The sequence below is a fragment of the Cetorhinus maximus genome, chromosome 11, assembly GCF_964194155.1.
Source record: "Cetorhinus maximus chromosome 11, sCetMax3.hap1.1, whole genome shotgun sequence".
NCBI classification, from domain to species: Eukaryota; Metazoa; Chordata; class Chondrichthyes; order Lamniformes; family Cetorhinidae; genus Cetorhinus; species Cetorhinus maximus.
This window is the reverse complement of record NC_135889.1, coordinates 39,237,589-39,252,650: the sequence shown is the minus strand read 5'-3', so window position 1 is coordinate 39,252,650 and position 15,062 is coordinate 39,237,589. Positions and strand designations below refer to the sequence as shown.

Here is a 15,062-nt window from a genome sequence, read left to right as displayed (position 1 = left end):
GATCCGTGAAAGAAAGGTATTAATGCTAAAACTTTGTTTACCTATGTGATAGAGTCCAATCCAGTCTGTGGGGTCCACCTCTTCTTTAATATCCCAGTAAATAATCAGGTTCTGTGCTTGTCCAAGTGCGTATTCATACATGCTAGCTGTCAGACTGGAGCGGCTGTCCGAAGTCACCAAATCTGTGTCACTGTTTGCTCTGTGGAAATTCAAGCTCTCCGACCTGGCACTCTGAGAAGCCAGGCTTTGCAAGTTTTCAGGACTCAGGGTGTAGCGGAGTTGAGGGTTCCTGCGTCGCACAAAAGGCACATGCTCCCTGGTGGAGCCCGACATTTTCACTGTGTCTTGAAGTCAACTTCTCTACGTTTAAAATCTGTTCAGGAAGAAAAACAAGCCATCAGTGGATTCTGTTATGTGAAAGAGGTCAGTCAAGTGAACAAGGTCATGCATTTGTACTCTTTAACTGACTGTGGCATGTAATTTTACATCTATCCAGTAAACCATATAGCTTTAAGAAGATGCATATTACAACAAGCTTACTAATGGCTTTTAATATTAACTGTCAAGAAAAGTAAACAAACTCAAGTTAATTGATGCTTTCTCTTGTAAACTGGCACAGCCACACATTTTCTAAGTACGGGCAGCAAACTCTGCAATGTGCTTCTTTTTAATGGCACAATGCGGATTCCAGGCAGTGAAATATACAACAGATTTCAAATGTCAACAAACAAAAGTTGTATAATTCAGCTGGTCATAAAACACTGATATTGGAGGAATTGTACTTTCTAAAATCTTTCCAAGTAGAGTTAATATGTCTCATTGGTAATGTATCAGAGCAATAAGTGTTTATCTTCCACAACATGAAAATGTTATTTCAATACAAACAGATTACCAAATTTTAACTAAAAAAATTTTTAGATTTTCACCTCAGGTATTCATCGCCAACCATTACTATGAATAAAACAAAGCTTCTGCCAATAAAAATGTCAACAAAAGCACTCATTTCAAACACAAAAAGTAACTAATCTTCTCTGCTCACTTGTGAGAGAGACCTCTATTTGAATACAGATCCAAATGAACAGATGAAACTCTTTGCTCCCCAATGCCTAAAATTAACCCAAATGAAAAATTGTAGTCCCAATCCAAGAGGTGTAAGTCACAGAATAAAACTGCCCCTGATCTTGCACTAACTGGCATTACATTGGCATTATCATTCAGGGAGACCACAAGGATGGTTGAAGTGAAAAATGTAAATATTATACTGATACAATTAGAAGTCCTCTTCAGAGACTGGAACCAATGACAGATTAACTGCTTTTATATTGGTGCTGTGCGCTCTAGCGCCATGATAATACAGTATGTGGATCTTGTGTAAATGGTAACAATCCCAAGGTACCAGAACCACAGAATCTTATACCACCAAGGGGACCACTTGGACCATCATGGCTGTGCTGGTAAATTGACTAGTTCCATTGAAGTTGGTCACCAAGGCCAGAGGCATTCTAATGGCTGGTAAATCTAGTACATATATCACTGGGATTCTTTGAGATCAGTGCATTGGAAACCAGTCGTATTAGCAGTACATAAAATGAATTCAACTGAAATCTTCAAGACAGATTGATAGATTTTTGCTGGTTATGGGTATCAAAGGACATGGATCAAAAGTGAGGAAATGGATTTGAGATACATATCAGCCATGATCTGGGTTAATGACAGAACAGACATAAGGAGCTGAATGCCCTACTCCTGTTCCTATGATTCAATTTAGAAGTCAAGTACAATTGTGGGGTCAGGGGTGAAATCGCAGGAAATTAAATCTGCATCCAACCTGTGTTACCTCCCTTGAGGGTCTTCAATGTTTAGATGACATTCAGAAAATGGAACAAGTGTTTCATTTCATAGCTGCGTGACCTGCAACTTTAATGTAAAGATTTACAAAACTAAAAAATATATACAAAATGCTCAATGATGAGGGATGATTTCCACAAAGGATATTTTTGCACTAACACTGGGAGACAAGATTTATTCTTTTTTTTGAATAATTAAAAAGCATGAACAAAAGAATTTTGAAAATGCTCATCCTTGTTTTCAAATCCCTCCATGGTTTCACCCTATGGTTCTCTGTAATCTCCTTCAGCCCTCCAACTAACCCTCCGAGATGCCTGTGCTCCTCTAATTCTGGTCTTTTCAGCGAACCAGAGTTTAATCACTATACAAGTAAAAGCAAAAAACTGCGGATGCTGGAAATCCAAAACAAAAATAAAAATACCTAGAAAAACTCAGCAGGTCTGGCAGCATCTGTGAAGGGGAATACAGTTAACGTTTCGAGTCCGCATGACTCTTCAACAGAACTAGTTTTGTTCTAGAATCTAGTTCTGGTGAAGAGTCATGCGGACTCGAAACGTTAACTGTATTCCCCTCCACAGATGCTGCCAGACCTGCTGAGTTTTTCCAGGTATTTTTATTTTTGTTTTTAATCACTCTACCATTGGCAGCTGTGACTTCAGCTGACAAGGCTTTGAGCTTTGGAATTCCCTCCCTAAACCTCTCTATCTCTACACTATGCTTTCCTCCTTTAATGCTCTCCTTATAACCTACCTGTAGTAATTGCAGTTTTAAGGAATGTAATGACTGTAGCTTTAAGACTTGTTGTGCTGTATAGTATCACATGACGGTGTGAACAAATCAACTCTAAGCGCGGGGAACCATAGAGTGGAAGTTCTTCTAATTGTGGAGCTTGGTGGAAGCATGTAACTGCTGCTGAAGCCTGTAAATAATGTTCGATGTTTCTAATGAGAAACCTGTCTGGAAAATCAAGTCCATAACAAATTGACGAGGAGGATAGATCTAGTCTGGCGTTGTCCCTCGCCCCGTGATGTGAGTATCTTGTCTAAACAGAAGTAAGGAAAATATATTCACCAGGTACGCTGCAGAGTTTAAACAGAAGAAACAGAAGCGCTGTTGTATAAGTTAAAAAAAAACAGGCCCAAATTCAAATGGCTGAGAAATCTCCCGGAGCACTCCCAACATTTAAAAAAAATAGGACCTGCAGAGGCAAAGCTAAAAAGGTAAAAAAGAGAATCTGTACTTAAATTGTAAATTGGGCAGCAGCCCCACAGGCTCAGTAGGTTAGAGAAGCTGACTCACAGCTGCAAGTAAAGAAAGGTTTAAAAACAACCTGCAGTGCACAGTAAAAAAAAAAGACGGCAGAGTTAAAAATTTAAAAAAGACTTGCTGCAGAGTTGACAGCTTGCAAGTTAAAAAAAGAAAGGGCAATCAGAGCAGAAAGCAGAGCTGCGGTTTAAAATTTAAAGGAAAAAAATGGTCCCAATCAGACCACGAGGCCACTGGGTCTCCCAAAGTGCAACATCAAATATAACCTGCCGAGTTAGTAAAAGAAAAAGAAAAATCTGCAGAATCGCCCAGAAAAGGATTAAGGAATCACTGCTGTGTTTTTTGAACAGGAACAAAGTTTTATAAAGTTATAAAAAAAAAGCCACATTTGCCAGTGAGCCTGCCAAAACACAAAAAGTGCTGGAAACTCAAAAAACAGCACAGAAAAGCCGAAAGCCGTAGAGACACCCTGAGTAAAGAAAAACAGTGACTGCTCAGCAATGCATTTGAAGTGGTAAATACAAGACAAATGGTCATGGACATAAAATTAGAAGAGACCCCCAGAGAGAGGGCAACTCACAATATAGGTCCATTGGCAAAAGAGACCCCAGAGAGGGTTCAACTCTGCGGGAGGCAACAAAAAACCCCAGGGGCAGAATTTTCTGCCCACCGGGCCCGACCCAATCTCTGGCGGGTGGGGGGCCGATCCCCGCCGGAGAAGCCGGCCCTGCTGCCATTTTAAGTGGGTGGGCCAATTAAGGCCCGCCCAGCGTGACACCCGGCGGGAAGCGCTACGCGCTTCCTGTGTGGGCCGGGGTGGGGGGGGAGATTCCCCGAATGCAAGTGCGCTCTTTCGCGCATGCGCATGACAGAGCACACATCTCCCTGAGGCTAAGTGCTGCCTCAGGGAGATTGCTTACACTTGTACAAACATTAAAAATAGAAAAATAAAAAAATCCTTAACATGTCCCCCTCATGTGACAATGTCACACGAGATGGGACATGTTAATAAATTTCACTCAAACTTTATTAAAGTTTTTTAAACCTTACATGAAACCTCATCTCGCCGGTGGATGAGGTTTCATGTTTTATCTATTAGCCGCCGGGACTCCTGACCTGCCCGCCAACCTTATGGTTGGACGGGCAGGTCCTTTAATTGTTTTAATTATCCTGTCAATGGCCTCAATTGGCCATTGACAGGTCGGCAGGTGCACAGCTGATTTGGCCCCCGCCTTCCTGAAAATTTAAATGGGGCAGGATGACGTCGGGGGTTCCCCCCGCCGTTATCCCGCGTCATTTTGCGTGTTGGTGAGCAGGCCCCGCCCCTGTTCGCCGACAGCAAAATTCAACCCCAGGATGGGGCAACCCTGCTGAAGGCAAGAGACCCCAGAGAAAGGGCAACTCCGCCAAGGGTAACAGGAGGCCCCAGAGGGAGGGCAACCAGGAAATAAGCAGTTAAAAGAGCAGTTCATGGATCAAATGCAAAAGGAATGTGTAACCATTCAGCAACATGAATAAATAAAGACTGACTTAAACAGTAGAATGGAAGCACAGCAGAATAAACTTGAAGAAGGCTCAGGGGAAGCCCTGCTAATTGGAGAGGGCTGAGGGAATGCCCTGGGAGTTGTATATAGCTGGATACAGCCAGGTGACAGGAGTTCAGAGAAACTCCAAAACAATGCTAGCTTAGTGAATCTAGCTGTCTAGCAAGGAGCTGAAGGATCAGCTGAATGAAACTAAAGAGGCATTGAAAGGAAAAGTCGTATAGCTTTCCAAGATGCAAGTGGTTACCTGGTATAATAGTTTCTGTGACCGGATCCTTGTCGTATCACATAGAATTGGAGGGCCAGATCACCCGCAAACATGTGGACATTGGTTGGAGTTGTTTACAGGCCACCAAATAGTAATGGTAATGTGGGGCACAGTATTAATCAGGAGACGAGAGAAGCATGTAGCATGGGCAATCATGGGTGACTTCAATCTGCTGGGCAAACCAACTGAGCACTAATGCTGTGGAAGATGAGTTTCTGAAGTGTAGGGATAGTTTTCTAGAGCAGTATGTTGAGGAACCGACTAGAGGATAATCTATTTTAGATCTAGCATTATATAATGAAAAAGGGCTAATTAATAATCTTGCTGTAAAAGAACCTTTAGGAATGAGTGACCACAATATGATAGAATTTTACACTATGTTTGAAAGTTGAATAAAGGAAATTATGAAGGCATGAGGGACCAATTGGCTGAGGTGGATTGGGAAAATACATTAAAAGATATGACTGTACATAGGCAATGGATAGTCTTCAAAGAACTATTACATAGCTTACAGCATCTATACATTCCTTCAAGGCGCAAAAACCCAAAAAAAGTCAGTCAACCGTGCCGGACAAAGCAAGTTAAGGGTTTTGTAAGATTAAAAGAAAAGGCTTATAAAGTTACCCAGGACCTCCACCACCTGAAAGGACAAGGGCACCAAGCGCATGGGAACATCACCACCTGTAGCTTTCCCTCCAAATCACACACCATCCTGACTTGGAACTATAGCTTGTTTCTTCATCGCCACTGGGTCAAAATTCTGGAACTGTCTTCCAGACAGCTCTGTGGGTGTACCACATCATATACACTGCAGCAGTTCAAGAAGGCAACACATTGCCATCTCCTCAAGGGATGGGCAATAAATGTTGGCCTTGCTAGGGTGTGGGGCTTGAGCTTTTTGAGAGGAAGGGTAGAATTCTAGCTGTCTATGCACTCAGACTGTTGAACCCAAATAGTTGTGCTGGCTCATTCATCTTCATGTTTGCATTCAAGGGGTGGAATTATCCATTCTATAGACTCAGTGTGGTGGCAAGTGGGAAAGTCAGCATGATTCCTGCTGGGCAGTGGGTCAGTTTCATCCAACCGACTTTCCGCTTTTCAGCTCATTAATTATGTATCAACAAGGGGCTCGTCAAATTTCGTGGTGAGGCGGGCAGGGATTCATCTGCCCCGCCATTACCTCATGGGGTTGAAGGTCCTGACGCATATTTAAATGGCACCCGCACAGACATTTACTCTCTGCAGCCCAGGTGTGGTGTAAACTTCTGCTTCACCATGTTGCCCAAACAAACAAAACCCTCTGCTCCATGATACTCCAGGTCATCCAGGAAACCCTCTTTCCTCAGGATAGGAGCAGGTGGTCCTCCCACCTGACCATGCTGACCTGGGAGTCGCCAGGGAGGTCAATGTCCGTGGACAACAAAAAAGGACTGCTCTGCAGTGCAGGAAGGGAATGAATAATCTGGTGCATTCCACAAGGGTAACTGAAACTTGTACTCACTCCAATCTCAGACTCTCATAAGAGCATCAGACAGTCTAAGGGTTAAAGTCCACAAAGATGTCACACACTACCAGCAGATAGGACATCAGCACCGAATGTCTGCCAGCCACTTTAAGCTCACATCTCATGTAAGATCCTGCACAAATGGCGTCTTAATCCCTTACTGGGGAGGGCTGAGCAGACACAACAGGCATGCATGCTTCTGAAATGCGCATTCATCTGTAGTGTTCACAGTCAATCCATCTGTCTTTATGCAGGACAAGATCTCCCACAACAGACGGGTGAGAGCAAAGACCAGAGTGGGGAGCCCTGAGCTGAGGACACTCTCCTCCCACGAGGAGCAGGCAGCAGGGCTAGCTGGAGAGAACAGAGATCATTCCTGCACAGAAGGTGAGGTCGACCTCCTCCAACAAGTCAGTGAGGGTCAACATTGACAACATGGGGACAATAACTTTGAGTGACCTATAACATAGGAACTTGCCAAGTCAATCATTAATTATCTCTTTTCTCTATTCCAGCTACCCGCAAGAAAAGGTGAAGACAACAAGCAAGCGCCTTTGCCCCAGCCACCAGAGCTCCTCAGATGAGGAGGCAGAGGAACCAGCCAATGAAGGCCTATCACTGAATTCAACTGCACCCTCCACCAGCACAGATACATGCACCTCGGTGGGTCTTAGTTCTAGGGTAGGCTTGGGGTCAGAATCTGGTGATCAACTCATGGACACGTGTCCACAGCAGGCAGAGGCAGTGACAGCTGAGACACAAGATGTCTGACACTTGGAGGACTGCTGGAGACCAGGCTCCTGCTGAGTCTGAGCCCGATGGTGAGCCTCTACAATCAGACCTGAGTGAAACGATGGAGATGCAGAGACAGGCAGAGTTGTCAGAGGCGGTCAGAAAACAGGAATGGAGGATGAAGGAGTCCACCCTCGTTCTATCTGGGCAGTGGCTCTGGCATGCAAGCCCATTGAAGTCTCCGTGGGAAGGGTGGCTGCCGTCTTGGAGACCCAAGTCTAACAGTTTCTGCCGGATTTGCGCTCGAACCTGCACATCATCACTCTAGTCATGGGTGCGTTCCAGCAGTGGCTAGCTTAGGTGGGGACGGGCACCTCAACCTCCCGCCAGGCGCCCCTTATTCCCAAGGAGTGAGGGGAGCACTCAGGCACCCAAAGGAAGGAGGAGCACCAGCCAGACACTCTGGGGGACACCCACTCAGGATACTCCAAGGGTGTCCTGCTGCTCCAAATCCCCTCTGCCTGTGACCCCATCCACTCCAGCAGGTCAGGCCAGGGAGGGTGCACCTGCCTTAGAAAAGGAGACCCTTAGCGATCTAGGGCCCTCCAGGCCTCAGGCCACGAGCTACTAAAGTCATCTCAGACAACAGGGTATAGCAGTCAGCAGAGTGCCTTCACCTCTGCTGTGGATGTTGTGGCTGCACCTAGATTTAGAGGATGGGTTAGAAAAATTAAGAAGTTTCAAATGCACAATGGTAGCACACATGTTTGTTCACTGTACATAATCTACACTATTGCAAGTTTATTTTGCATTTATCCCTCTCCAAGTCTCAGATATAGAATGACTAATCGATGTGATGCAAGGTCCCAAATTCACTGAAAGGTACAAAACATAAATCCCAAATTAGCTCCCATCTGGATCCTCAGTTCCATTAAATCTCACTCAATCTTAACATAGCGATTAGCCTTTATTTCCACATCTGTGACATGAATAAAGGCACTTCATATTTGAAAATGATGCCTGGACAGAACACATTACTCTTGCAACACAGACAGAAATTACTTGACCTCATCAGCATTGCTCATCAAGGTTATGATTATCCTGCTGCTGTTGCACTGGTCTGTAGTTTATGGATGATACAAGTATTTGTTGTGACCAACGTCTTCTCCCAAGTGCACCTTGCAAAGGCGTTTATTTCATAAATGTGAGTTATAGGGAAAAGTAGTATTCATCGTCAAGCACCATAGTCTTTCATGCCTCCCTACAGTGTCTTTGTCTCCGTATTTAAGGCTGAACGCTATTGCTTTCTTAGTTCCCACTCTCCTCGTGCATGACGCTGAATGATGGAAGTAGGTTCCACTCAGACACATTGGAAATGATTGCCAGAGGGAAATGAATGTGTGATGTCAGAGGTATGTGCTCAGCCCGATGAAGCTGCCTACTTAACTGTGAGAATCTTACTTTGCTCCTGAACGATGGCCTAGTGGTGCTTTATGGAAACCCTCTGTAAAGTCACAGAACGCAAATTGATACAGAATTCATTGCATGACTGTGCACTCATTGACTTAGGTTAGATAGAAAGGATTGGCCTTTGTGAGATGGACAATGTTGAAGGCTGTAATGCTATGAAAGCGATGTTTTGGCACATGTCCTGAGTCCTCAGCAGGGTCTATAAAGGGAAGAAGCTGTCCTTCACTAATGTATCAATACTGACTGCAGCAAGTCTCTCCCAAATGCCAAAGCAATGCAGGGCGTGGACTTGGCAGGCTTCTTACAAATGCAGGGTAATGAGTGCTTGTCAATAATCAAAGTGATAGTCCCGCTGAGCTACTCTCTGCGAGGACAATACTAATATAACTCGCAGCTTTGGATGCATGCTCCAAAGTAACAGGTCACTGCGTCCTGATGTCCAAAGGCATATTGGGGCTCAGTATCAAGTTGAGGCCTTGACATTATTCACGCATGACACCTAGCATTTGGAGAGATGGTGCTGTCCGGATGTAGTTCCCTCGAGGCAGTCCCGCACTTGCCACTAACGAATGTTTTTCCCGTTAGAGCCGCCTTGCTAAACTGCGGTCATACTGGCATGAGTGCATCCACATGTGCAATGGCTTGAAGACTGCCATGCCCACAGACTTGTTGACACCATGGTTGAAAGGACTGCACTGTGTGCAGTTGCTTAAGGAGGTGCGCCAGTGGAGTGCTTATCACATTCCACAGTGGCTACATGTTCCCAACGCTACTGCGCTTTCCAAGGATAACCCCAATCGTTAGGATTGAAAATGAATTATGTTTCTTCCATGATCATTGAGAGATTGATGATCTTTCCTGATATGATTGTTAGGAAATAGAGATAGTTTAAATAAGCTATATAGGTATTTGTATGTGTTAGAGATGAGTTTTAGATTTAAAGTTTAAGTTTGATTTGTATTTCTGTATCTGGGTGTTAAGAAAAGGTCAAATTGAGTTTTAGTTTCACTTTAAAAGGTGCTTGCATTTCTACCTCCTACCCAAAATCCACAAACAGGACTGTCCCGGCAGACCGATCGTGTCAGCCTGTTCCTGCCCCACGGAACTCATTTCTTGCTATCTTGACTCCATTCTCTCTCCCCTTGTCCAGTCTCTTCCCATCTACATCCATGATTCCTCTGATAACCTACGTCATATCAACAATTTCCATTTTCCTGGCCCCAACCGCTGCCTCTTCGCCATGGACGTCCAATTTCTCTACACCTCCATCCCCTAGTGGGATGGTCTGAGATTTCTCTGCTTCTTCCTTGAACAGAGGCCCGAACAATCCCCATCCACCACCACTCTCCTCCGTCTGGCTGAACTTGTTCTCTCACAGAACAATTTCTCCTTAAACTCCTCTCACTTCCCCCAAATAAAAGGTGTGGCCACGGGTACCCACATGGTCCCCAGTTATGCCTGTCTCTTTATGAGGTATGTGGAACATTCCTTGTTCCAGTCCACCTCAGGCCCCCTCCCACAACTCTTTCTCCGGTACATCGATGATTGCTTCGGTGCCACTTCGTGCTCTCGTCTGGACCTAGAAAAATGTATTAATTTTGCTTCCAATTTCCACCCCTTCATCATTTTCACATGGTCCATCACTGACACTTCTCTTCCCTTCCCTGACCTCTGTCTCAATTTCTGGTGATAGACTGTCCACCAATATTCATTACAAGCCTACCAACTCCCACAGCTACCTGGACTACAGCTCCTCACACCCTACTTCCTGTAAGGACTCCATCCCATTCTCTCAGTTCCTTCACCTCCGTCGCATCTGTTCTGATGTTGCCACTTTCCAAAACAGTTCTTCTGATATATCTTCCTTCTTCCTTAACCGAGGTTTTCCACCCATGGTGGTTGATATGGCCCTCAACTATGTCCAGCCCATCTCCCGCGCATCCGCCCTCACACCTTCCTCTCCCTCCCAGAACCATGATAGGGTCCCCCTTGTCCTCACTTATCACCCCACATTCAAAGGGTCATCCTCCGCCATTTCCGCCAACTCCAGCATGATGCCACCACCAAACACATCTTCTCTTCACCCCCCGTCAGCATTCCGTAGGGACCATTCCCTCCGGGACACCCTGGTCCACTTCGCCATCACCCCCTACATCTCAACCCCCTCCCACGCAACCGCAGAAGGTGCAACACCTGCCCCTTTACTTCCCCCCTCCTCACCATCCAAGGGCCCAAACACTCCTTTCAAGTGAAGCAGCATTTCACTTGCACTTCCCTCAATTTAGTCTACTGCATTTGCTGCTCCCAATGTGGTCTCCTCTACATTGGAGAGACCAAACACAGACTGGGTGACCACTTTGCGGAACATCTTCGGTCTGTCCGCAAGCATGACCCAGACCTTCCTGTTGCTTGCCATTTCAGCACTGCTCTCATGCCCACATGTCCGTCCTTGGCCTGCTGCAATGTTCCAGTGAAGCCCAATGCAAACTAGAGGAACAGCACCTCATCTTCCGATTAGGCACTTTACAGCCTTCTGGACATAACATTGAGTTCAACAACTTCAGGTCATGAACTCTCTCCTCCATCCTCACCCCTTTTTGATCTCCTTTTTTCTAATAATTTTTTTTTTCCCACCTATTTCTATTATTTTTTTCAAAATTTATTTCCATCCATTGTTTTATCTCCACCTTTTAGCCTATTTTGATCCCCCCTCCCCCCACCCCACCCCCACTAGGGCCATCTGTCACTTGCTCATCCTGCTTTCGACCATTAATGTCACCATTAGCACATCCTTTAGCTAATATCACCACCGTCAACACCCCTTTGACCTTTTGTTTATGACATCTTTGGCAATCTCCCCTTTGCCTCCACCTATCACTGGCCCTCTATCCAGCTCCCTGTCCCACCCCCCTTAAACAGCTTGTATTTCACCACATTTCTATTTCTCTTTAGTTCTGATGAAGAGTCATTCGGACTCGAAATGTTAACTCTGTCTTCCTCTCCACAGATGCTGTCAGGCCTGCTGAGTTTATCCAGCAATTTTTGTTTTTGTTGCATTTTTAATGACGTTTTTACCACTTAAGACGTTAAACAAACGCAAGAGTAGAAAAAACAGGGCCGCTGCCTAGCCACACGGGTCCAGAGAGGCAGGACCCTCCCACAGTCACACACACAGAAGAAAAGAAACAGCAGTTTGATTTTAGAAGCTGTTTGAGTTCAGTCTGTTTTGTAAGTAGCTGCCAGAGACAGACTGGAGCAAAGGGGACAGATAGCCAGTCCCGATCTTATGACCCCAAAATCCAGGGGAGTGGAACAGGGGAAAGTCCCAAGACCTTCTAGTCAAAGGAAGGACAGGAATCTGGAAAAGGTCCAGTTAAGTGAAGTTAAGAGTGAGGGGCAGAAAGAGAGGCTCCAAGCTTCAGCTTTAAAGAGACAAAAGCTGCAGAAAGCAGATTTAAAGCGAGAACAGCTTCCAAGAGGCAAGAAGGTCCAAAGAGACAACTGAAGGTCTGTAACTCTTTGCTATGAGCATGTGAAGCAATGGTACAGTTGACAACTGAGTCGGGGAGAGAGAGTACATGGGAGACAGCTTGAATGCACGTGGTGACCCAGGGGAGATGAACATCAGAAGGAGAGTTTGAAACCCTGGAGGTGAACCCTTGCAGAAAGCATCCGTGAGAAAGTATCAGTTTGGGAGAAGATTCCAAGGCGAGGTCTTGGGGAGTGGATATTGAAAACCCCGTGTGAAAGACGGAGTTCAGTGAGACTGGTTGGCTCATGGTGGGACAAGAGGCTTGGCGGGGAGCTGATGAGAGATCCATAGCATCTGCTTGAGGTGGCATCTGTCGCTTGGTTTCAGAGTGTGGTGTGTGTGACCACAGGGTACCTATTGGTTTACATGGACTGTGTACTTACTGTGAACATTACAGTGTAAGGTAGCTTTGCAACTTGTGTTATCCTTAAAAATCTGTACATATCTGTCAAGGGAATAGTTGAGGGCAAAGGAGTATTGTAATATAGGTTATCTTTTCTTGTTGAACTTTTGTTAAAAATTCATCAGCCGACTCCTGTGACTCTGTTCAGTAGCTACTCTCCATGAGCATATCTGAACAAACAAATTTAAAGTTAGGATGTATCAAGCTGCATTCCACTCTGGGATCAGGCTTGTCCAGGGGTAATCTCAGCTGGGATCATAACATGATGAAGATGACAATGAAGGTTTTCCCCTGCACCAAAGCCTGAAAAGAACTTTGATCGTGAAAACTTGTCTTCACCTTATTCCTCTTAAAATCTTGTAGCTGAGGTTGTCACGGGTACATCTGCCGTGTCATGCCCATGCAATGGCATCCTCGTGGCCCGTTTAAATCCTCGCCCTATTCAGCTTCATCCCTAAGTCCTCCTTGTCTGAGGAGACATTTGACTCCTCAATGTCTCCCTCCAGCAACACATCCCCCCTTTGCAGCACTAGGTTGTGCAGGGCGCAGCAAACGATGATGCATGACACTCTCTGTGGTGAGTATTGGAGAGCCCCACCTGACCAGTCCAAACATTGGTAATGCATCTTTAAGAGGCCAATCGTTTGCTCTATTAAGGTCCTTGTGGCTGAATGTGCAGCACTGTATCTCTCCTCAGATGCACTCTGTGGCCGATGAACGGGCATCATTAGCCATGTCTTTAGGAGGTACCCCTCATCATTGAGAAGCAACCCTCTAAACAGCAAGGTGCCTCAACTATCTCTCGCACAAGGGAGTGACTGAAATGTATGAGCTCCGTGGGCACCTAGCACAAACATACTGGATCGGCTTTCTGTGATCACAAATTAGCTGAACATTCAGAGAGTGAAATCCCTTTCTGTTAATGAATCTCACAGGCTGCTGCCAGAGAGCTCTCAAGGCCACATGTGCGCAGTCGATGGCACCCTCACTTGCGGGAAGCCTAAGATCACAGCACATCCCACAGCTTTGACAGCCTGGCTTGCTTCATCCATGTGGAACTGCATATAACAGTGCCCTTCAATGAAAAGGACATCTGTCACTTCCCTTGTGCATTTGTGTCTCACCGATTGTGAGATTCCGCAAAAGTCCAGAGTGGAGCCCTGGAAGGATCTGCAGACAAAAATGTTCAGTGAGATGGTAACCTTCAAAGCAACTAGCATTGAATGCCAAGTCTGTGCGGCATGAGGTCCTCACTTAAAATGTGGCAAATATGAGCTACTACATCCCCAGAAAAGCAAAGGCACCTGTGGTACTGTCTTTCACTCATCTCCATGTATGAGCTCTGTCTTCTGTGGACCATTGGTCATGCCAAACATCTTCCTGGATTTCGCCTCTTCTCGTCAGCATCTGGGACTTCCTGGGGCCCTGCTGGCTCTTGTTCCTCAGAGTGATTGTCTTCCCTGAGCTGTGCCAATCGGCAATAGGCACTTCTCCTCATTCTAATCAAAACTGTCAACAAGGCTGCGTTATCTGCAGCCTGTATTCTCCACCCCAGCATGTATTTGTGAATGGATATGATTGAGCAATCAATGGTAGTTCCCTTTGAATGGGCTCCCTCCATATTCAAGGCAGGAACGCAGTCTCCAGCCCTTGACTTTCCCTCAGTCTGCACATCGCATACCAAGGCCACCCCTTGCAGGATATCATCCTGGAGGATAACAGGTGGCTGAGCTTTCTGCTCAGATGTGACTGCACATTCACAATGAGGGTCTTCATTAGGGTCAAAAGACCCAAGTCCTTGGAGCCACCATCAGCCTTGTGCTGGTTGGCCTCCAGTGGGCCTGACAATAACTATCAATATCCAATCCTTGCACATATGTCATGACTGCAAAGTCGTTGATGAACTGCAGCTTGTCAGGTGCGTGCCACTTACATACAGTCAGGAAACAGACCATTCGAATTATCTGTAGGCAGGGCACATAATTTGGAGCGGGAAAGTAATTCTGGCAAGTCGACCTTATAATGAGTAGTCATGAGATGCAAATGAATGCAAATGTGGTTCCTGACCTAGATCAGCAGGAAGCTCGACCCACTTTTAACCAGCCATCAAAGTCAGGAGAACAAAATTCAAAACTAATTTCCCACCGGCTGGAATCAGACTTTTGCCATCATGCCAACTTTAGTACCTCCGCCCTTCACAATTCTCATTACTGGCAGGGGCTTAAAATTCCTCTCAAGGAGTTTGGTTGCCTCTCAAAGAGTGTCAACTGGGTAATGAAAAGTAAATGCAGCCATTCTTCTGGTCGATACCCAGACAGGAATCCTTGGGGTCAGGTTTTCATCAAGGAGACAGCACTGGGAGTCGGGCAAGTTCCCGACTCCACAAACCCATGTCCATTAATGAGGCCCCTGCCCGCCATATTTTGGTTGAGTAGGCCGGGACATGGTGGGGTTGGGCCCGCCACCTCCAGAAACAGGCCCCAGACAGCAACAGA

General features: G+C 45.7%; 1 protein-coding gene across 4 annotated transcripts in view; it reads right to left on the bottom strand.

Annotated features, from left to right (window-relative positions):
* Positions 1-15,062, bottom strand: part of hecw2b (HECT, C2 and WW domain containing E3 ubiquitin protein ligase 2b) — a 413,575-nt gene that overhangs the window by 271,482 nt on the left and 127,031 nt on the right. For all 4 annotated transcript variants that reach the window (XR_013577941.1, XM_078551841.1, XM_078551844.1 and 1 more), the window contains one exon: positions 42-373. Coding sequence is in view for 3 of the 4 variants with exons in the window: in XM_078551841.1 (XP_078407967.1) it covers positions 42-333 (292 nt within the window). In the remaining variant the exon portion in view is untranslated. The remainder of the gene's footprint in view (positions 1-41; positions 374-15,062) is intronic.